Source organism: Calonectris borealis, chromosome W (assembly GCF_964195595.1).
Source record: "Calonectris borealis chromosome W, bCalBor7.hap1.2, whole genome shotgun sequence".
In the NCBI taxonomy this organism is placed as follows: Eukaryota; Metazoa; Chordata; class Aves; order Procellariiformes; family Procellariidae; genus Calonectris; species Calonectris borealis.
This window is the reverse complement of record NC_134351.1, coordinates 39132262-39156745: the sequence shown is the minus strand read 5'-3', so window position 1 is coordinate 39156745 and position 24484 is coordinate 39132262. Positions and strand designations below refer to the sequence as shown.

The window sequence follows — 24484 nt, the reverse complement described above, 5'->3', positions numbered from 1 at the left end:
AGGGTGGCAAGTTGTCTCTCGAACCGGCGGTTGACCAAGGTTCTCCTTTTTGCTGAGTCTGTGTAGTCAAGTCCTTTAGTTGTTGCACAACCTCTTTTAACAGCTGATTAATACTGTCTGTTGAATTTTTCTCTTTTCCGCTAGATGGCGGTGTGGCAGCACCGGAGGAATCATTGGAGAGTGGCAAGGGGGGGTAGAGAGGAGGGGCGGTGGGAGGAGGGCGGCACGTTTCCCCGCCTAGAATCGGGGGGGTGGGTGGAGCTGGCCACTCCTCCCCCTTCATGCCCAGCGGTTGCTCTTCCGCTTTCGCCTCACACTGCTGCTCCGCTTTAGCCCCGGCAACTTCCGGCTGCTGTGGCGCAGATGATATTGTCGGGCAAGATGGCGAACATAGACTGTCGGGCGTTTTTAAGTCCTGCTCAACTTTATCGCGCAATTCGGCAAGTCTTACAGGTGGACCCCGTCATACCCTTCACAGCAGGCAGCCCAAAAAATCGCGCGAAAGGTCCCGCCTTGGATTCCATGCTCTTAGACTGTTCCGGCATGGGGTCCGGAGCCAGCATCTGAACAGCCGCACACGCCACCTCCCGTTCAGCTTTCATAGCTTTTAAAGTGTCTAGTACGTCTCCCCACAAGTCTGACACAGACTTAATGTCCTTCTCCAATTTCTTATCACCTTCAGTAAGCTTCTGCCACATTAGTTCTCCCAGCTCCCGCCATTCAAGCACAGAAAACGTGTGAGTGTCTTTAAAATGTCCCAAACGTTGTCCTAACTTAATTAGCTTGATAAGCTGTTTCACCGTTGTCTCGATCCCTCTCTTAGAGAGTAGTCCTACGAGCAACGCAGCTGCTGCCTCATTCTCCATAATAGCAGCGCAGCCTCTGGGAGGCAGTTGGCCACTCTGCACCGTTATCTATTCTATTTAAGCGACAGAATAGTACAATTCCCAGTCGCTGGTTTCCCACTCCCCTTCTCTCGCTGCGCTTACCGCAGTCTCGAAGAATTGTAGTCTCTGCTACCAGACCTCTGGGTTACGAGCCCAGCATGTTTCCGCATCCTCTGCTGTGACGAATAAGGACACGGACTCCGTCTGAGTGGGCACGAAGATGAAGACGAAAATCCCCCCCTTTATTATACAGCACAAGCGCCTTTTTATACCTCACATTATGCCACGTATGCACTTCAAAAAATTCCCTAGTACATCCCCTAAGCAAAGGTCATCTCGACACTCTTCCTCTAATTTCCTTATCTTTTGTCACGCCCTCAGAACCGTTAACTGCCACCTCTTATCTCCCTTTTTCCCACGGCTTCTTTCACTTTCCATCTTCCCATGGCTTCTTGTTTACCAACGCTATGATACTGCTTGTACTCTCAGGCATTGATTCCTCCACATCTCCCCCTTTTTCTTTTACAACAAACACTAAGCTAACTGACTTTTCTATTATTCATCTCACACATTGCAATAAACATAGTACACACACAAGATTACATACGAATACAATCAAACGTATAATTCCCAGTTCAATCAAACTCATTACCCATTTTGCCAAGCCCCAATAATTCTATCTCTTGTGGCTCTACGCTCAGGGCGGATGGTACACCAAACATCCGTCCCAATTATCAGTCACATTGCGGCCGCCACTATAAAGTGTTGCATGCGGCTCCGTGAGACCTAGGGTCCAATTGTTCCATGGGAGTCCCACTAAGCAGGTGGAAAAAAGGATCTCCAGGTGACAAGAGCAAAAGGCAAATGGTCTTCTGGCCTGTCTGATTCGCAAGGGTGATCCAGATGTTCTCTTTGGGCTGTGATGGGGCCCATAACGTGCTTACGCTTGCGACAACGGCGAAAAAGATGGCTTGACGGACCGCGCTGGTACCCATCTTGGTCCTCAATCTGTGGAGACACAAGCGTACCCTCAACCCCAGGTTATCAATGAAAACGGGCCTTCCCACTCATGAGATTCCAGGTTTCTCACCTTTACCCACGCCTTGTCCCTTATGATTGCCTCATGACCTTCAACAGAATCGAAATGTCTGCAAATCGGGCGTCCACCTTCCTCAGCCCACCGATTGAGAAAATTAAGAACATAAACGGCTTTTGCCAATCTTTCCTGTGGGGTCAAATCCCCTACTCCCCCTTTTTGTTTTGTTAACATGTCTTTGAGCGAACGGTGCGCGCGCTCAACAATGGCTTGCCCTGTGGGACTGTGTGGAATTCCCGTGATATGAGTGATTCCCCACGTTTGCAGGAATGTCCGTGTGGCTTGGGCAACGTACCCGGGGCCGTTATCTGTTTTTATTTTGCTCGGTACTCTGAGAATGGAAAAAGCAAGAAGAAAATGTTTTCGGACATCCCGGGATTTTTCCCCTGTGTGGGCTGTGGCTGCAATTGCTCCCGAAAACGTATCCACTGAGACGTGGACACATTTGAGTCGACCAAAGTCGGGAAGATGTGTAACATCAGTCTGCCAAAGTTCGAGTGCCTGCAAGCCACGAGGGTTGACTCCTCCCGGGTGTGGAGGGCCCGCACACTGGCACTCAGGGCATGCAGTGACAATTTGGCGTGCTTGCATAAGTGGTAAATGAAACATTCTAGCCAAGGCCTTAGCGTTCTGATGATAAAAGTTATGTGAACGCCTCGCTTGCTCAAATTTCCCCGGAACAACAACAGCCCCTGCAAGCGAATCAGCCAACCGGTTTCCCTCAACTAGGGTCCCCGGCAATGCAGTATGACATCTGATATGTAATATAAAAAAAGAGTGCATCCGTCAATGAATGTGTTCTCTGAGGTTTTTAAACAGAGCAAAAAGCTGGGCATTATTTACATCTTTCAAATAAGCAAACTCCATGCGGGACACTACCCCTGCAACATATGCAGAATCAGTCACGATGTTGATGGGGCATTGCCATTTCTCAAACACTCGTACCACTGCCGCCAACTCCACGATTTGTGGTGAACCATCTTGTTTACGGATATCAGATTGCCATTGATCGTGATCATCCTTCCAGACAAGGACAGACTTACCCGTACGCCCGGACCCATCCATGAAGACGGTTAGAGCGTCCAAAGGGGTCACGCTACATTTCGGCAATTGCTGCAGTGGTAGCGGGGACTGCAGCCATTTATGACTGGGTGGGTGAATAGAAATCGCTCCTGTAAAACCTTCCATAGCCATTTGAAAAGGTACAGACATTTGCATCAACCAAGTTAACATAGGCATCACGACAGGGATGTAAATGGTGTGTGGCTCTTTTCCGCACAGCGCTATCAACCGTTGCCTCCCTTTGAATCCCCTTCCACATATCATGCACATGCGGGGGATATAAATCCGGCTCTTTCTCTGGGTCGACTGGTCCCGGATCAAACGGATTGGGATCATCACTGCCGCTACCCTGCTCCCCGCAGGCAGCCACCGCTCCAGCCTCAGTGGCCGGGGGCGCAGAAGGCTCTTTGGCCACAGATGTACTCCCTCCTGAGTTTTCACCTCTCAGCTTGTCTTTAGCACTGACGTGCTTTTTTAGGGTCTCATTCAGAGTCCTCCAAGGCGCTAGCAGTCCTGCAGCCACCGAGTCCGAACAAGTGGCAGCATCCCAAAGCTGGGTGCCAGCTTCATCCCAAATTTTTGGATCATAAATGTTAGTAGAATCGACTCCCTCAACGGTGGTTGTCACCCACTTCAGGAGTCGTCTCAAGTCCCCATTATCCATGGTTACTTGATATTTTTTCAGGATCAATTCCATGGTCCTGCAAACAGTTTTTTCCTCCTTTGTCATGTTTAAACCCATGACTACCGCCCCCCGCTGCTCACCTCTGTTCTGCAGAGACGATTCGACGTCACTATCCTGTTTCCTTTCAACAGCTCTTCTCCCGTTTCCTTTCAACGGCTTTTTTTTTTTTTTTTTTCCTGTTTCTCTTCAACAGCTTTCGTTCCTGTTTCTTTTCAACAGCTTTTCTCCCGTTTCCTTTCGACGTTTTTTTTTTTTTCTGTTTCTTTTCAACAGCTTCTATCCCGTCTTCTTCCAACGGCTTTTTTCCTGTTTCTTTTCAACAGCTTTGGCAGTTCAGCGGGGCTCGCCACCGGATCGACAATTGCCGACTTTATGGCCCTTCAGACAGAATGTCCCTGTCCCTGTTCGGGCGCCATTTGTGGCGAATAAGGACACGGACTCCGTCTGAGTGGGCACGAAGATGAAGACGAAAATCCCCCCCTTTATTATACAGCACAAGCGCCTTTTTATACCTCACATTATGCCACGTATGCACTTCAAAAAATTCCCTAGTACATCCCCTAAGCAAAGGTCATCTCGACACTCTTCCTCTAATTTCCTTATCTTTTGTCACGCCCTCAGAACCGTTAACTGCCACCTCTTATCTCCCTTTTTCCCACGGCTTCTTTCACTTTCCATCTTCCCATGGCTTCTTGTTTACCAACGCTATGATACTGCTTGTACTCTCAGGCATTGATTCCTCCACACTCTGCTACCAGATGTTGGAGTGTCCCGGGGTCGGAGTAGGAGCGCGTTCCGGGAGTAACGATGAGTCCCAATGTGGGTATGGTCATTCTCCTTTATTTCAAGATATTGTGCTACTTTTATAAGCTAGCCACACTAACACGCGCACCTACGAATCCTCTATTGGTTTACAGTCAGCAAGCACACGAATCTTAACATACACAGATTGGTCAAAAGCAGGTGTCCACGCGAACGCTTCCTGCGCCTGCATTCCGTTACATAATCTACTGATAGTTACATTCCTCAGCCTGTTTTTCCCTATTCTACTATCACTTCAGAGACTCTAAAACTACAATTGCTCTTTAGCAGCCTTATACTATTGCTAACAAGTCCTCAGTGCTTGGAATGTTCATAGGATGACCGTTATTTAATAAAAATCCCTCCACAGATCAGTCCATGGCAAATGGTAGGGCTGTGTTTCCACCCCTGGGGCAGTCGGTTCCAGGTGTACTGGACGCCCCTCCAAGTGAGAGCAAACTGTGGCCTGCACTCTGCCGCCAAAGGGATTGAGAAGAACGCATTAGCGATATCAATTGTGGCGTACCACTTGGCTGCCTTTGATTCCAGTTCGTATTGGAGTTCTAGCATGTCTGGCACGGCAGCACTCAGTGGCGGCGTGACTTCGTTCAGGCCACGGTAGTCTACTTTTAGTCTCCACTCTCCATTGGACTTTCGCACTGGCCATATGGGACTGTTAAAGGGTGAGCGAGTCTTGCTGATCACTCCTTGGCTCTCCAGTCGACGAATCAGCTCATGGATGGGAATCAGGGAGTCTCGGTTCGTGCGATATTGCTGCCGGTGCGCCGTTGTGGTAGCGATTGGTACCTGCTGTTCTTCAACCCTCAGCAACCCCACAACAGAAGGGTCCTCCGAGAGACCAGGCAAGATAGACAGTTGTTTAATTTCCTCCGTCTCCAGGGCAGCTATACCAAAAGCCCACCAGTACCCTTTTGGGTCCTTGAAATACCCTCTCCTGAGGTAGTCTATGCCAAGGATGCACGGAGTCTCTGGGCCAGTCACAATGGGGTGCTTCTGCCACTCATTCCCGGTTAGGCTCACTTCGGCCTCCAATACAGTTAACTCTTGGGATCCCCCTGTCACTCCAGAAATACAGATGGGTTCTGCCCCTCTATAGCTTGATGGCATCAGGGTACACTGTGCACCGGTGTCTGCGAGAGCCTCATACTCCTGGGGGTCTGATGTGCCAGGCCATCGAATCCACACAGTCCAGTAAAGCCGGTTGTCCCTTTCCTCCACCTGGCCGGAGGCAGGGCCCCTCTAGTTCTGGTCATAGTATCTGTTTTCTCACTTCTTGCAAACGCGAGTCAAGTATTTTTTCATCACAATTACAATCCAAAGTAAGATCAGCCCTTCTACTCTGTCTGGGGAACTGTTCACTGGAAACTGGACTGTCGTGAGACAGGTTTTTCCTGAAAACTGGAGCAGCATTTTTCCTGGGGAAACCCCCTTGTGTGATTGTTTTTCCTTGCAACTCACGTACCCGTGCCTCTAGGGTCGAGGTAGGTTTTCCATCCCACTGCCTCATGTCCTCTCCGTGGTCACGCAGGTAAAACCACAGGGTGCCCCGTGGTGTGTACCTTCTATATTCTTTCTCTTGAGCAGTAAAACCCAGGCTCCTAACGGCTGAAATACTGGACCGTACAGGTGGAGAATAGGACATATCCTCTTTGAGTTGCTGGACCTTCCGGGACAGTTTCTCCACAGCCTAGACAAGGGAGGAGGAGACAGTTTCTTCGTATTCCCGGAGTCTGCTAACCACCTCATCCACCGTTGGTGCTTCTTCCTCTTTCCAGCACAGTACTGCCAACGAACTGGCATATGATGCTGGTGCGCTCCTTACCAACTTCCGGCACATGGGTCGCGTGCACTGGACTTCATCTGGATCTTTGGGCGTTTGGTCGTTGTCCAGGTCACTATAAACCACCTCCAGCATGCCTAATTCTCTCAGGTACTGGATACCTCTCTCCATAGTGGTCCATTTGCCTAGGCGATATATAACATCTTCCTTGAAGGGATACCTTTCCTTCATGCCTGATAGCAGTCGCCTCCAGAGGCTGAGGACCTGTGTCCCTTTTCCAATTGCTTTGTCAATGCCCCCTTCCCTAGAAAGGGATCCCAGCTGTTTGGCTTCCTTCCCCTCTAATTCCAGGCTACTGGCCCCACTATCCCAGCATCGGAGCAGCCAGGTGACAATATGCTTGCCTGGACGACGGCCGAAATCTTTCCGCATATCTCGCAACTCATTCAGGGATAGGGATCGGGTGGTTTCCATCTCATTTATGAGTTCTTCTTCTTCCTCCTGCCCTCCTCGTGATGGCCCTGCTTTTCCATCATCCCTTTCTAAACGACCTGACTTCTGCTTCAAAGATTTCTTCTTCTGTACAGGGGCGACGGATACCAGTGACGGTTGGTCCTCTGGTTCAGCTGTAGTACCCGTCACGGGGGTTGGAGTAGCCGCAGTGCCTGTTGTTTTGTCATCAGATCCGGGGACCTTCTCTCCCCCTTGAGGGTTCTGAATAGTGTTGAACAGGGCTCGGTAGGCATGGGCCAGGCCCCAGCACATTGCAGTAATCTGGGTCTCTCTGGAATTGCCAGGGTGACAGCGTTCGCTTTCCAAATATTTTAGTAGTTTTTCAGGATTCTGCACTTGTTCAGGGGTGAAGCTCCAAAACACTGGAGGTGACCACTGTCCTAGACACTTGCCCATACTATCCCACACACCCTGCCACTCATAACTATCCAGCCTCGGGGCAGATCTCTGGGTGGTATTCTTAAATAGTTGTTTAACCTTAAACAAGGCCTGAAACACATTCAGGAGACATAGCAATAGGAACACGCTGGTTTGAAGATCCCAAGGATATTCAAAATCCTCAAGAGCTGTTGTAATCAGCCTGGAGGAGAAGGGGAAGGTGAAGGAAGCTGTTTCCCCTATAAATTGGCTCTCCCAGGAGAAGGGGTAAAAAGTGTAGTTATTAATAGTTTCTAAAAGATAGCTCCCGAAGAACAGGAATGACGGCAGTGCTGAATACAGGCTCGTGACCAATAATTTTATCATAACATAAACCAGTGTCACACAGTATAGCAAAGCAATGACCTTAATCCATTTCCCAGAGATGATAAACCCCACACAGAAATACTGATAATCAGCAGTATAGACAGCCAGTAAGGTGCTACATACCAAAACTGCAAGAACAGATCCAACAACTCTGAGAGCAAATAAACCAACATTGTGACCAGTGAGTACTAAACTGATATAATGAATGCTTATAACAAATTTGTTTTAACCCGTTCGGGTCAGATGTGTCGTCATCTCAACCCTTCAAGCCCCACATTGGGCACCAAAAAGGACTGTCATGGTTTAACCTGGCAGGCAGCCAAATACCACGCAGCCGCTTGCTCACTCTCCCCCCACCCCTCAGTGGGACGGGGAAAGAATTGGAAGGGTAAGAGTGAGAAAAAAACTCGTGGGTTGAGATAAAGACAGTTTAATAGAACAGAAAAGGGAAAATAATAATGATAATGATAAAATATACAAAATGAGTGATGCACAATGGAATTGCTCACCACCCGCGCTGACCGATAACCACGTAGCGATCGCTACTTCCTGGATCACACCTACCATTCATATACTGAGCATGACGTCACATGGTATGGATGGGCTAGCTGTCCTGGCTGTGCTCCCTCCCAACGCTTGTTTTGGTTTTTTTAAGCTGAATGTCCTTGACTAGCAGGGTACTTAGCAACAACTGAAAACATCAGTGTGTTATCAACATTCTTCTCATACTGAATCCAAAACACAGCACTAGGAAGAAATTTAACTCTATCCCAGCCGAAACCAGGACGCACACATTTTGGAAATGATGTTGCTTGAGACTGTGTTCAGGCAAGAAGCATTTCCTTTGTCCAGTTTCTCAAGGCCTGCTCTCGGGCCATCTGTCAGGCTTCCTTCTATTAACATTTTCATCTGGCCTTCTTACTTAGGCACTGGAAATTTTCTGCTTTTCCAAGTTTCACTCTCTGCTGTTGGATCTGTCTAGACCTGGTTTGTTAGGCTTCAACCAGCAAACTGTCTTGAGCAGAATTTAATGATTGTCATGGTTTAACCCCAGTCAGCAACTAAGCAGCACACAGCCGCTCCCTCACCCTCCCCCCCCCGCAGTGGGATGGGGGAGAGAATCGGAAGGGCAGAAGTAAGAAAACTCATGAGTTAAGAACAGTTTAATACTTGACATAAAATAATAATAATAATAACAACAACAACAACAACAATAATAATAACAACAACAACAACAACAATAATAATAAATTGTAATGAAGAGGAAAACAACAAGAGAGAGACAGGAACAAAACCCAGGAAAAACAAGTGACGCAACCACTCACCACCTGCCGACCAATGCCCAGCCAGTCCCCGAGCAGCGATCGCTGCCCCCCGGCCAACTCCCCCCACTTTATATACTGAGCATGACGTCATATGGTATCGAATACCCCTGTCGTGGTTTAACCTGGCAGGCAGCCAAATACCATGCAGCCGCTCACTCACTCCCCTCCCCCCCGCAGTGGGACGGGGAGAGAATCGGAAGGGTAAGAGTGAGAAAAACTCGTGGGTTGAGATAAAGACAGTTTAATAGAACAGAAAAGGGAAAATAATAATAATAATGATGATAGAATATACAAAATGAGTGATGCACAATGCAATTGCTCACCACCCGCGCTGACCGATAACCAAGTAGTGATCGCTACTTCCTGGAACACGCCTACCATTCATATACTGAGCATGACATCACATGGTATGGAATACCCCGTTGGCTAGTTGGGTTAGCTGTCCTGGCTATGCTCCCTCCCATCTTCTTGTGCACCTGGCAGAGCATGGGAAGCTGAAAAGTCCTTGACTTTGTGTAAACACTACTTAGCAACAACTAAAACATCAGTGTGTTATCAACATTCTTCTCATACTAAATCCAAAACACAGCACTATACCAGCTACTAGGAAGAAAATTAACTCTATCCCAGCTAAAACCAGGACAATGACTAATCCATTTCCCTGGCCAAGGAATGATACGGCAGGGATCTTGTCCACTGAGATTATGCATCAGTAGTGAATCAGGTGAAAAATGGTAGTTTTCCTCGTAGCTACTATAGAATAATGTCAAAACATTCCTCTCCACGTGGATGTTTAGTATGTGTATTGAGAGGAAAAAGGTGGAGGGACAGCAGAGAGGAAAACATTCCAAAAGTGAACAGTGAGTGGATGATAAACCATGCAATGGCAACGTGTTCGTGTTCCCAAAGAATGCTTTTCACAAGTGCCTATAATAACACAAGGTGACAAAAATCACTTGACTACATCCTCTGTGTAAGAGCCCTTCCATCCTGGTTGGGTCTTGTGATTGGCAGGGACAGTGACCAGTGAAGTTGTAAAACTCCAAAGTGGGTGCTTAGAGAAGAAGAAAAAAAATCCCATCTAGCTTTGCAGTTTAAGATAATAATGGAAAGTGCTTAAACCTGAAGAAAGGATTTATTGAGAAGGATGACTAGGTAGGGTAAGGCAATATTATGTTTATTTCAGACTGGACTGTTTTGTTGAACAGTTCTTTCTGTGGTGGTTTATGTGTATGATGGAAGATTGCAAATGAATTTGATTTTAGATAAACTTTAAAAACTGAGGTACAGACAAGTATATAGTATATATAGTAGTGTGTTTTTTCTTACGTTTGTTCAGCTTGTAAGCACTATTTTGAGAAGTACCCTGAGGATCATGACCTTTTGTGGGAAGTGGAGGGAGCAGGACATTGGTTCCAGAGAACACCTATTACCACTGTATTACAAAGGGAAAAGCTCAAAATTGCAGGTATGGATGCTTTGTTTTGTTTTCTGACACTTTGTAAAAGTTGTACTGTAGAGTGTTTGTTCAACAGTGACTTCTGTGAACATTGCCCATGGAAACTAGCAGAAAGATTTTTATTTGTCCTGAGATCAGTGAGATCATATTTGGAATGGTTAATTTTTATATAAAGGTACTATAATTTTCCTTTTCCCTGTTTCCTCTTTTAAATCTTAATAGCAGAGGTCTCTCAGAAAGAAGATACAAGTTTCCAAGCAGAGGATTATTTTCAACAGTCTGCAGCAGAATCTGAAGCAAGTGGACAAAAGGCTGAGCTAAAAACACAGCTAAGTGTAGGTACACAGACTGTTTTCCATATATTAAAAAGGTTTGAGAGCTTTTAAGAGTTTTCTATAATCATATAATGTATCTTGTCCTATTCTTCTGACTTTAATTACCTGTTCTTTATATTCAGTAAATATTTTTAATTTCTACAAAAGAATACATTTCTGAAATTAAAAAATGTAAGTTTTCAGCAGATTAGTATGTTTGATCAACTGTATGTTATGCTTGCTTGATATTTCTATTTCAAGTTCTCAAAGAACAGTCCTGGGTTATGCAGAGAGCTTGTACTTTTCTTATCTCTTCACTTTGTCTAATTGGCAGCCAGTCTGACAGAACCCATGGTTCTATCAGAGGTATCACCAGAAAGTGATAACTTTTTTTGATTGCTTTGTTACTAAAAAACCATAAAATATAAGAAATGCTTTTTGTCCATCTCATTATAATTGAATTGGCTCAAGTCTGCACTATATATAAAAGACAAATGCTTTTGTTACTTTTTGGGTGGGTGTTACGCTTCCCACTGATGTAACACCGATGACTAAGCTGGGGTTAAAAATACACTTTTTTTTTTTGGGGGGGGGAGTCCCATGAATGTAGAGGGATCTGTCATACCTGTCAGGGTCTAGTAATTTAAGCTGTTTGCTAGCAGCTTAGAGGAGGAGAGTATTTCAACTGGCTCTGAGATTCTCTGTCTAGAAAGGCTGTTGAACAGTAGAGTCATCGTAAGAGTGGAGAGAATGAGGAAAAGTGTTTATAGAAGTGCACATTCACATCACAGTTCAAAACAATGGAAAGTGTTTAGTTTGCATTCAGAGTTATACATTGACCATATAGGAGGACTGCAGCTTTCTTTGTACGTATTTGAAATCTCAACCAGATTTCAGCTACATATGGATATGTGGTCATGAATATATTTGTGTCTTAGAATATTATGAAGCTATTCCTCTATCTCATTTGTGTTCTGAGGCCACACAGAATGTGCTTGAGAAAAACTTGTAGCTCCAAATACAGTGAGGATGGATTTGTGTGCTTCAGGACTGTCTGTAGTATTGACATGACCATGCTCTCATAGAAGTCAATGCTTTAATTAAAAATAGGAAATAATGGTTGAATCGGTACTCTCAGCTCTTTGTATCTAAACTTTAGATTTGAAATGTAAATCAAATGTCCTTTTTCCCAGTTGAGAAAATTAGCATTTCCCAAAGCAAAACTGACAGCAAAGTAGTGATTTTTTTAGTCTCTAAATGATCAGAAGCAACAACTCTTAGTTATCTTTAATTTGTAACAGTGTCTTGAGCATCATCACTGAGTTCTAGATTCAGATTCCAATAATGATAATATCAGCAAAACGATCTCAAAAATGCATGTTTTGGTTGTAGAGCTACATGGATATACTTGGAGAAAATAGCAGAGGGATATTAGTAGTTCTTACAATTTTTGTGGCTGTGAGTTAAGAACTCAAGCCCTGTCTCTTGCCTTCTTCCAGAAGAGGAAGATGATAGATACCAAAGTGCTCCAACTCTTCATAGCTTGGTAGAATTGCTGGCAGCTCTCTTCTTGGCACCTGCACTATCTGTAACGAGTTCTGCAATGCTTTGAAAATTGCTGGACCACTAAACAAAATAAAACACCTCACCTTCCCCCAAACCAGAAAAAAACATTCCCCAAATTACATTTTCACCTTTCACTTAGTGCTCCCTATTTTTGTGTTTTGATGCTAGAATGATTTATCATTAGCCTACAAATTCTTATGTATTTAAAGCTTACTTGAAACTATTTCAGGCACCAGAATTTAGATATGGCCACTTGTTTCTGGCCTTCTCGGGTAGTACTGGAAGTGAGGCTGAAAAGGTGGCAGAACACCTGGATGCTGGTTATTGCCAGTTCTAGATTACTTATAGCAGCTAAGAAAGAGCAATATGCATACTTTTATTTTAATGTGTATAGCTTGCACCTACTTCAGAGTATCAAGTGCTTGACCACTGAGTCCTCAGCTAACTTGCAGAAAAAATGGAAATAATGGGGTGGTGGCGAAGAACAAGAGGCAAAAGAGCTCTAGGGAGAGGGAGCTCTGACATAAGCAGCTTCTTGTGCTGACTGCATGTAACCTGCATGACTGCTGAATCACTAAGTTCTGGTTTTTTTTCTTGTCTGATCTCTTTTTTTTTGTTTCTTTTAACATAACCCATGGGCTGCCATATTTTATTGCATGCCACGATGAAAATAAGACTACAAAATAGAATACAAGTATAAAAATAAAACTGTCCTGATAAATTTTGTCAACTACTGTAGTACAGTCCCTTGGGTTTATACAAAAAGAAAAAAAAAAAAGGAAAAAAAAAGAAAAAAAAAAGGAAAAAAAAAGACTTCTAGCATTTAATTCTGTGGACACCTGTTATAAACTGAATGGTTAGGAAAAAACTTGGTAGTGTTGTTTATAATGTCAGGTTACTTTCAAGTCTTATCTTCTATGTTGAGGCCAGAAATAAAATGCAGAAAAAATATTCATGCTTGTAGTAAAGATGATAAAAAATATTTAATCTGTTGAGAGATAAGATACATACATATAAATATCTTAAATTAAGAATGGTTATAGCTGCTCTTCCATAGGATCATTACTATGAAATAGTGCTTTAGAAAGATGCAACCACAGGTAAGGAGATGAAGGTATTTCAATCAATTCAGAAGTTTTTGGAATAACATTAGCCTTGCTTTTGCTTCACAGGCTGACTCTCAAAAAGGTAAAGAATCAATAGATGTCCATGCAAGCACATCTGAAGGTAAAAATAACCTTGATTATCAGTATTGTGATTACTGTGGATTAGTAGACTAGCAGGCTCTTTTACTGCTTTCAAGCTTAGCGTATTCATCTGCAAAGTGTATAAAAAACATTCCTTCCTCTAAGGTGCTGAGGCTCAACTCATAAACATTTTGAGGTCTTCAAATAAAATTGTTATGAGTCTTGGTAAAGAGACTATGCATGTATATTCAGAAAATAAGTACCACAGTGAAATGTTTTACTTGCACTCAGTCACTTTAATGAAACTTGGGAGGGGGGGAAGTATGTGCAGATCTTACAGACTGCATTTGTTCACTTGCATTTATTTTGTTTTTTTCCTAAGACCCTGACATAACTCCCATTTCCATTCGGACACGAAGCAGTCATTTAAAACGTCCCAGGATAGGAAAAAATAGTCAGGAATCTGAACCTGAAACTTCCCAAGGAAATGAGGAAAATGTTCTTCATGTGTCAGAAAGCAGGTAAAGGAGCCCGTATTTCATTGATTATTTCTTATTTTGTTGCTTGGGCAGTCACAAACTGCAGCAGTGTCTCCCAGTGTGCTAATTGGTATTTATTCTCCTTTTTTCCTACTCTGAGTGCTTGATTTTAAAATTACTGAAAATAAAGCCTGGTGTGAGAAAGGAAATTGAGACATCACCTGAAGAGTGATTGCACCAAAATGTCTGGTGTCTCTGAAAGCTCAGTAGATATTGGAAATAACAATAAGAAAACAGCGAGGACTGAGGGTGTATGTACAAGGGGATGTGTTCTGTTATAACTGAGTCTGCATTAAGGTAAAACCATCTGTATTCATACAGCATAGTTTCTTGCAATAATATAACTGGACATGTATCCACAAATACTATGTGTGATCTTTGGAGATAGGTCCCTTCCTGACCTCTTGTTATGGTGGCATGTTGCAGTAAAATAAAGCCTGACTGTTTAGTTTGGGAGCTGGTTACTGCTTGTCATTTAATAACAAAAGAGTTACAGGGAGCCACCCGTCTTCAAAGTAAAACTCTTTGTTTAGACAAATTCTGATTTAAAACCATCATATCCAAACTTACATCCTTAAAAAAAAAAAAATTGTCTCCAGTTTAAAGAATGTTATCCTGTGTAATAACTGTCACGTGGGGATGTGAAGAATTGCACCACTTGTGTTCTATAACAGTTCATACAAGACAGGGCCTGAAGTACTAATTTGCACTGGCTTCCATCCAGAAAGCAGAGCTGTGCCTATTTAAAATAAATAAATAGCTCCTTCCTACCCCTTCCTGTGTGTGGGTATATGTACACTCATAGACACACACTGCTTCTCTCTCTCTGTCTCATTCTCTTAAACAAACAAACAAACCCAAAATAACCCTTACCCACAACAAACAAACAAAAAACTACAAACCCTCTTTTTGGGAACTGAAGATGACATGATTATTTTCTAGAAAATCCCTCAAACTTGTTCCATTAGCTTTCTTTAAACAGATAAAATTAGGTTGGTTTGTTGTTTTTTTTTTTTCCCTGTGAGGCTGAGTTCTTCAGCTAGCTACAGCCTAATTTTTGCGTTTAAATCGCTCTGCGGAACTACAGAGATACAGCACTGCTGTCCTGCACTGTCAGTGTGCTGCCCTAAGCTGGTTCAGAACAGGCCAAATGGCATGGTTTGACTCTGCCGCAGGTTGAGAAATTCTTTGCTGTTACTACTAATTGGCTAGTTGGTATGTGAGAGGACTAGCCTGTTCTTGAACATCAGTATTTTGGGCCTTGCAAGGTGGAGTCAACAAGGTGCCACTACTCCTCTGAACAAGATGTGTAACATGGTGCTCATGAGCAGAACTACAGTGAATCCTGATGGCAACAGGGCAGGATATCAGCTTGGTTCTTCTCTTCCATGCACATTAGCAAATGCAGCAGGGTCTTCTGTTAGGGACTTTCTCCTCTGGAGTGCCTTCATCTCAAGACTGGCACCTGGGATAAAACCCTCCAATACTGCCTTTATTATGAGATTGTGAAGCAGCCTCCTGCAAATCTATTGTGTGTACTTTTTTCTTTGTTTGTATATACTACTTCCAGTACATCTAAGTTTTATCATCTCAAAAATGAGAACTGAATGTTTGAGATGGTGTTACTACCATCAGGTGCATCAGAGCTTCATCTTTAGCGTTTTGCTAATTTAATCTCTAACTGATTGAATCTTCTTCAGCCTTGATGTGTTTATCACCTTGAATTCTTTTCCAGTCATGGTCTTTGTAATACATGTATATTCAATGATTATACAAACATATTTGCTTATATAGCTCCATAATTTTAAACTGTTTCTTCAGTGAGGCTGGGAGAAGTTGCTTCCTTTCTCACCCTTTTGTGGCTTCCAAATATGTAATTGATTACTGCTTTCTAAATTTAAAAAAACAAACTTAAACGCATTTCTGACTCTTATTCACATAAAATGGAAGTGGGATAGATGTCTTCATTTTATAATGATCACAGCAATTTTGTTTAGTTAATGTATTTTTCCTAATTAGGAGTTAGCTGGTTTTAGATGTATTTAGTTTTCTGGATTCTTATTTCCTATGGCAAGTATGTGATATAGCAGTTTAAAATTGGTCATGAAAGAATTTCTCTGCTGCTGAGATCACCAAAATTATGTATTAATCTAAAAGACTTAAAGGATATATCTTAATACCTGCTGCAGGCTGGAACTTCCTGCCCACACATTTGAAAGCTCTGAAGACTTAGTAGAAGAACCTGAGGAGAATGCTGTTGAGAATGATGAGGAAATGATTGTTGAAAATGAGGACCGATCTGTATCAGAAATGGAGTTACATGCATCACCCCCTGAGAAACGGAGTGAGAAGGAGGTGAGCTGGATGTGATAGTGATAGCAGATAAGAAGTTTGGAATACAACTACAGTTTTTTAAGTATGGTCCTTGCTGCCTTGATCCATGTGACTATCAACTCTTTGATTTTTGTACCGATGCTTTGTTGAGAAGTATATCTGAGAAGCTAAAGCTAGTATAGAATTAGTATCAAGGAATATTCCTTTACTTATTTTGAATGATAGAGTTCATAGGATCTTCAGTAAGGTGAATTTCTAGCTTGTCTATCAACCTAACTTTCTTAATTGATTTGTTCTACTCAAATATCGTGGAGAACTGAAGTAGGGTCAAGATCTGATCCAGTATCTCTAATTTAAAAAAAAAAAAAAATTCTTTGAAGCAGCTAATAGCTGGTATGTTTCAGTGACTACTGTTGACTCTTTTTATTTCTCCCCTTAAAGCTTGCCTGCTTTGATTTTTAAAACCAACTTTTATCTACAAATACTTGTTACCAGCTTGAATTAAAATCTGGGAGTACCCTCTGTACTTAGTGATACCTCCAGGGTTTTATGTTCTTACTGATTGGTGAGAAAGTGGATCTTACACTATGTTGGGTTCGTTAACGTATGGTTTCAAGGAAGGACTGCAGCATGTATGCTTGTGAGATGCATAAAAACTACTCGGCTTGGCTCCTAACAGTATAAGCCATGGTCAGAAACTTGGTGCAGGTGACAACACCAAGCTAATATGCTGGTTAAGTAGTTGGATAGCTACTCTATGCTAAGCTATACCTTCTTAGTACCTTCTTAGTAATTTCTAGGTACCTGAGCTAGCTGCTTCTCAGATTAAGCTGCAAATTTAGATCACAGATACACCCACTAGTGTTTGGGAACAATAGTTGGGCATAATCTTGACTTATAAATGTGATTTTTAGGAAACTCCATCTGAACCTCTTAATGGTGAGGTAACAGAAGAAATTGGTAAGACCTCACTTATGGATGAAGAGGAAAAAACAGCAAATGAAGTTCTAGGTGCTGAGTCAAAATTGCATTCTGAGAGTCAAGGAGAAGAACCCTTAACGCTGTTTGTTCCATTAATCCTTGAGTCTCCAGCAAAACCTTTAGAAGACACTGTATCAGAGGTGAGAGAATTGAAACAAAATGTTAAGTCGTCTTTCATTCAGAGTGTACATACCTTGCTGTTTTTTCTTTTGTTAAGTAACAGATAGAAAGTAGCCCCTACCATCATATGAAATTATTGGGAGAAGCAATTATTAGGCCAGATGATGTAAATCCATAAACAGAATACACTAATGTTTCTGTTTTAATATGCAGAAGTGGGGCATATAAGTATGTGATACCAAAAAGAAAGATACGTTGCTCCAGTTTGTCTTGGCAGTAATGAAACAGCTTTCTCACTAAAAATATTAGTTAGATACGAGTGAAAAGCCTCGTCCTTACTTTGTCTAGTAATTCTGCCCTGGTGAAGTGTACAAGCAATTAATTAATGGTAAAATACCCTTCTAGAACACAGATTTTACTGGTTTTTGTTTATAGTGCAAAAGCAGATTGTTATATGCTAGCAAAATGATAATTGTATCTGTCTAAAATAAAACACCTTTATTTTTTTTCCCCGGGATTAATTTCAGAATGTTTTTACTGTACCTGAATGATCCATTGAATAATTTGAATTTGAAAATAGGAGAGCAACTCTGGATATCAAATGCAGTTCACAAAATAGTCTTGTGCAAAGAGGAAGAGAGGACTGGTTTGTTGACTGTGCATGTAGTCATGTTGAATGCCAAAATAGCCTCTCAGGTTGCTAGCTAGGGGCAGTAGTTGTTCAGTCTCTTGTATCTTCAATTAATTGTCCCTTTGATTGTTTTGGCACCCTTCCCCTCCCCCTGCAGGTTTTAAATGCAAATGATTCAGAAGTGCTGACTGAAGGAAGCACATCAGTAGAGAAGGAGGGCACTGAAGAACAACACCACCAAGAATCTGAAAATAAGTCATCATCCACTGAAAATGCAGCTGCTTCAGCACCGAAGGAAGAACCCTCTGACAATGGCCTGCCCAACTCTATGGTAATTGAAGCAGCAGAAGAATCTGTTTCTGAAAACATATTGCCCAAAACAGCTTCCTCAGTGGAAGATCAAAATGAGGAAGCAGGGCACAACTCACAGGAGGCCCCTGTTGCTTTGAGTCGGAGCTCTTTGATAGTGGTTGAACTCGAGGGTGATTCCTTTCAGCAGCCTTCTGGACAGGAAGCACAGAAGAACCAGTTGGAAGAACACTCGGAAGAGTTTGCTGAGCAGACAAATCAGTACATGCAGACAGTGGCAGAGCGGGCTGCTGACAGCAGCTCTGAGGAAGCAGAAATTGAGGTACCCATTGTAGATCGGAGAAACTTGCGAAGAAAGGCCAAAGGTTACAAAGGTCCACCCAAGAAAAAAGGAAAGCCGGCTTAAAAATGAAGTATTGATTGTTAATTCATCTATTTGTAAGGAAGTTGTTATTTTGTGTAAAACACTAGGGTATAACTAAACCATATGGGACACGGGACACATGTTTAAAATACTGTGTTGAACTTCCTTTTGGGATTCATCACCTTTCTTCAAGTTTTCTTGAATTTTTAACCACTAGACATTGAGCTTCATCAGAGTATGAAAGTAAACAGCCAGTCTCCTCCTTTTATAAAGGATACACGCTGAATACAGTTTTGCTAGCAAAGGGAACAGTTTGTATATTTGAGGTGGCAGTCTTGGAAGAAAAATGAAGTGTGAAATCCTGGCGCTACTAAGATCCCTTAAATTACCATAGACTTCCACAAGGCCAGACATCACTCTAGCATTTGTTTAATAACCTTGTGTTCTCTACTGTGGGGAGAAGCAGAACAAGAAAAATCCTTCCTTGCTTCTTGTTCCCTCCCCATAGACTTTCTCAGATGAGATTAAAAGAATGTAAGATTCTGTAATTCTAGGTCTCAAAATATATAAGAAGGTATAACTCAGTAGATCAAAACAACACAAGCAGCATGTGTCTTTCACGAGAATCAGACTGGAGATAATTGACTCCACTTCTGATTTCCAACTACTATTTGCTAATCACTTGAAACAGCTGAGTCAGCAGAAACACCATCAATGCAGTATCTACCATAGCACACTCTGATAATTAAGTTCTTTATGTGAAGATTAAGAAATGTCTACACAGTACTGTAGCTTCCAAAGCGAGCGTCTCGCTAAGCATAAGTTTTCCCAGAATGTATGGGAATGTATGTTACATTACAGGAAAAGGATATGACAACTTTTGATCTAGTTTTGGTCTGAATGGAAGTGGTGCTTTGTATTTTCCAAATACTCAGCTGGTGCTGTGGGGTAACTATTAAAATGTTGTATCTGCCAGGTGCATGACTCCTGTGAGCTCTGGCCTTTCAGGTGGTTGAGACATTCATTAGTGTGAATATTAGTGGGTGTTTCAGCAAATACTTGTTTGCTAAACTTCTATGCCTTTAGGAGTTAGCAGGTGATTGCTGCAAATACTTGTGATTCCCACTTTCTTTTTCTAACTTGGGTGTAATTCCTGGGATAGTAGCTTCCCAGTTCATAGCTTTTCTTAAAAGCTGCAACCAAACTTTGCTGTATGCAAACAGAAATAAACAGGCTCTTCATGCATGTTTCCCTTCAGAGGTTTTCCTGGCAAACCATATATTGTATGTATGACAAATTAAGTTAAATAAGTTACTCCTTAGTTTGCTATGTGTTTCTTTCAAAAAATGAAGCTCCTCTCGTAATGGGTTAAAAACTCAGGAATAAGAAAGAACAAAGGTTCTAAGAACAGGAAATCACACAACTATTTGTCCTGCTATATACCTTTTCTAAGATGAATGAACTAGTCTCCTACAGTGTCTCAAAAATAGAGGTATCTAGAAATTGCTGTTCAGGATTTCCGAGTATAAGGTTCACTTGAATAGTTGCAATGCTGTCTTAATTTTTATCCCTCTATGAAGCTAATGTAAGAATCTGGTTTTGGATTTTATGCTTATACAGTTTAACTGTATTTATAAGATATTTTAACTGTATAAGATATATTGTTACTACTTATTTCAGCTGATGAAGTACCATGCTCCTTTTTAATCTGTTAAGAGAAGCTTATGGAAAAAAGGCAGTTTTTAAGAAACATGTATTACCTAAACTTTAGATTTAGGGTGCATGGGATTAACTAGTTAAATCTGGGTTTCTTGCACCATTGCACGTAGCTGTAACTTCCTATCAATGTACATACAGGTACTCCTTATGACATACTCCTGTGACTGATAAATGTTCACTTTCACGATTGTTTGTAAACATATTCAAGTGAACCGTAAGCATTTCTAAAACTAATCAAACATTTTCTGTGAAGCACATGAGACAAAACTTCTGTTATCTTCTGTATGGCTTCTCTTTTAGTGCTAAGATTTATTGTGTTAAAAAAAAAAAGTGGCTAGAAAACACATCTATTGCATTGCTAAGAATTTGGGATTTGTGAGGACTGATGGCTTAAAAAAGGGTGGTTGTATGCAGTATATTGTGACTCGTCTTCTATTTGTTAGAGCAAGCTTTACTAAACATTAATCTGCTGAATAATTCAATTGAAACAACTGAATCCATTTTCAATAAGTTAAGGATTCTTTTGTTTATGAAAAGTGAGTCCCGGTTATTTCAATTACTTCTAGGTGGATTTTTGATACATATGTTTATTGCTTGTATTCCCTGTGAGGTTGGAAAACAGTGTCTGTGAGAAGGTAATTTCACTCATCTGGCTTTTACTTTTCATGGCTAAGTTGGAACTGATTTCAATTAGTATCATACTTCTAAGACATTTGTATGTTGAATGAATAAATATTACAACAGGATTATTAGATTAGGCCAATCTTGGTTTCTGCTGAGAACAGTCAGATTTTTGATCTAATTTCAGTGAGTCAGTTTTAAATACTGAACTTAAGAGTACGCTTAAAAATATGAATTTGAGTAGATACCTCTGTAAATCTGGAGTACCTAAGATAGTATCTGATGGCCAGATTGTTACGTACAGAATGTGGGCAGTCGGGGTACGATTAGCAATTCTGATAACCAGTACGGTCTTGAAAACTGGACATAGTTCTAATTGTGATCGCAGCAGTACTTTGAACTAAAGGGCACAGTTTATTTCTGTAACAACTTCTTCGGCATCAATCATCTTGCAGTAAATACAGAGTAGCAAAATCAAAATACTCACTTTAAATAATAGTTTTTATTGCTGTACTGATTGTCCCATTGGAACAGTAGTTTAATAGTCTATACCTTCTGTTACATTAATGCAAGGGAACATATCTGACAGCTGTATTGACTGAAGTGTTTTACCTTGGGAAAACCATCGGGTTTTAGGCTTGGATTTTTTTTTTTTTTTTGTGTCTGTTAATTGTCTGTCTTATTATCATCGAACTCTTAAAGAATTTTTAAGACCTTATCTCACCAGCAACCAATGATTAAAACATCAACTTTATACAAGTTTGTACCAAATGCTATTACAACATGCTGTGGAACTACATGTGTACAGTGAAAGCAAGCAGTATTATTTTTGAGCTTTATTTAGTCTAGGAATAGAGTTTAAAGAACATTAATTTGTGACTTCAGCCTTGGACTTAAATGGTAAATGGTTTTGTATTTGAATCCAACATTTCTTAAAATGTCTCTCTTGTACCACTTGTTAACTTTTAACAGGATTTTCTTTGCTTCTCTCACATTCTCTTGGTCTCTTTTCATTTCATGGAGAATTCTTGTTTCCTTTTCTCATGTTTCATAGTCCTTTACATGAAAATGTATACATGTCTTATTTCAAAAGTGCTTTTAACTTATTTTAAATGATGTCTGACTTTGGTTTGTTGCTTTTTTTTATACCATTTCATTTGTAGATGTCAGTAATCAAATTGATCATTTACAATGTCATCAACACTACTAAGTTAAACATAGCAATAAGTAAGCCTAAGTTTTAGCTTCTCTGCCCTGTGACCGTTCTAAAATTTTATTTCCAAGAGGATACAATTCTAAATTTATTTTCATATATGTGGTGTTAGATGTATTCTAAACTAGTGATACCCTGCTTATAAATCTTATGAAAGATGTGTTGCTATTCTAGAGGACTGTACTTAAGTCTTGTTACAGTGTGTTTTTAGTTTTTTCCTTACTTTAGTATTGTCTTGACTTCTTCTGAAATGTTTTGAAGTAGTAATTAAACTTATATTTTGTGATTATTTTTTTTCTTGGTTTTTAGTATTTGAGTCCTTTCTGCTATCCAGGAAGCATGTTTTAAAGTGGTTCAGTTCACTAGAACTAGTATCATTTCACAATCTGTCTGCTACCAAGGAGCTTTAAAAGCTCAAAGATTAATTGAAAAATCTTTTGCCTATTAAAACAATTTACTGTACTTAATTACCTTATGCATCAGACTTTTTAAAAAAAGCTGTAGAATAGACTGCTCTGAATGTTACAATATGTATTCTGCTGTTTACATCATCTTGCATAGTTGGTAAAAACTTAGCAGTTATTAATGTAGTTTATTATAGACAAGCCAACTAGAAATGCTGTAACATACTCCCTATAGTGTGGTACATTAAAATGTCTTAAGTGCAACAATTGTTATTCAGCCAACAAGTCATGTATTTTATAACACAAAATGTAGTAATGTTGTCCTGGTTTCGGTTGGGATAGAGTTAACTTTCTTTCTAGTAGCTGGTTGGGGAGTGCTGTGTTTTGGGTTTGGTATGAGAGGAATGTTGATGGCCCATTAATGTTTTGGTTGTTGCCGAGTGGCGCTTCCACTGGGGACTTTTCAGCCTCCCATGCTCTGCCAGGTGCATGGAAAGCTGTGGGGGGGAGCATAGCCGGAGCAGCTGACCCAGCTGGCCCATGGGGTATTCCATACCATGTGACGTCTTGCTCAGTATATAAACTAGGAGGGGTGGTCCGGGAAGGGAGGGGCTCTTGTGGCTCGGGACGGGCTGGGCGTCGGTCAGTGAGCAGTTGCATTGTGCATCGCCTGCTTTGTATATTCTATTATTGTTGTTGTTATCATTATTATTATTACTGTTCTACTTTCTTTTATTTCCATTATTAAACGGTTTTTATCTCAACCCGCGAGTTTTCCTACTTGTGCCCTCCCAATTCTCTCCCCCATCCTACCGGAGATGGGGGGTGAACGAGCGGCTGCGTCGTGTTTAGTTGCTGGCTGGGGTTAAACCACAACAGTCCTTTTTGGTGCTCAACGTGGGGCTCGAAGGGTTGAGATAACAGCAGATTAACTAGAGCGTACTAAGGAATTTATATCTGTTAACAGTTGCTGGTCACAATATTGATTCCTCTGCTCTAGATCTTGATTTATCTGATCTGCACCATCCTCTTGTTTTTGCTGTACATGCTAAATATTGGCGTTGGTTTTTGCAGTCTGCTGTGCTCTGCAGTGATTAATGATGTTTTGCCTGGGAGATTTGTTATTAAAACGCTGGCATTGGGGGTTATTTGGTATTTGGGTTTTGTACTGAAGCTGTTACTGTACTTAGGGTACCACCTCATGGAGACCATTAGCAATTATACCTCTTCCTCTGAGAGATTTTTTTATGGAGGAAATAGAAAATGGCCCCTTCACTACCTTCCTCTATGATGTTTTCTCCTTCGTTACAATAACTTGTCAGTACCTTGAACATCCCTGGGTAGTTAAGATACATCTATTGGTAGTTCCTGGGAATATTGTTTCGGTTTTGTCCACGGTTAACAATCAATTTAAGAATATCATCCAGAGATCTGCCCCAAGGCTGGATAGTTATGAGTGGCAGGGCGAGTGGGATAGCATGAGCAAATGCCTAGGACGGTGGGCACTGCCAGTGTTTTGGAACTTCACCCCTGAGCAAGTGCAGAATCCTGAAAAATTAGTAGAATATTTGGAAAAAGTATGCTGTCACCCTGGCCATTCTTGGGAGACACAAATCACTGCAATGTGCTGGGGCCTGGCCCATGCCTACTGAGCCCTGTTTAAAACTACTCAGAACCCTCAAGGGGAAGAAAAGGTCTCTGGATATGAGGACAAAACAACAGGTCCTATGGCTACCCCAACCCCCAGGGCAAGCACTGCGGCTACCCCACCCCCTGCGACAGAGAACCAAACCCTGCCAGTATCAGTCG

The 24484-nt window shown here is 41.6% G+C and overlaps 1 protein-coding gene across 1 annotated transcript in view; it reads left to right on the top strand.

The window, feature by feature from the left end:
- The window catches only part of LOC142074851 (soluble lamin-associated protein of 75 kDa-like), a 35296-nt gene extending 16536 nt beyond the window's left edge, over positions 1-18760 (top strand). Inside the window, exons 6-13 of the mRNA XM_075135757.1 lie at positions 10254-10382; positions 10596-10708; positions 13426-13480; positions 13823-13961; positions 16169-16334; positions 17228-17434; positions 17522-17524; positions 18203-18760. Coding sequence (XP_074991858.1) covers positions 10254-10382; positions 10596-10708; positions 13426-13480; positions 13823-13961; positions 16169-16334; positions 17228-17434; positions 17522-17524; positions 18203-18760 — 1370 coding nt within the window. The remainder of the gene's footprint in view (positions 1-10253; positions 10383-10595; positions 10709-13425; positions 13481-13822; positions 13962-16168; positions 16335-17227; positions 17435-17521; positions 17525-18202) is intronic.
- Positions 18761-24484: the final 5724 nt, after the last annotated feature.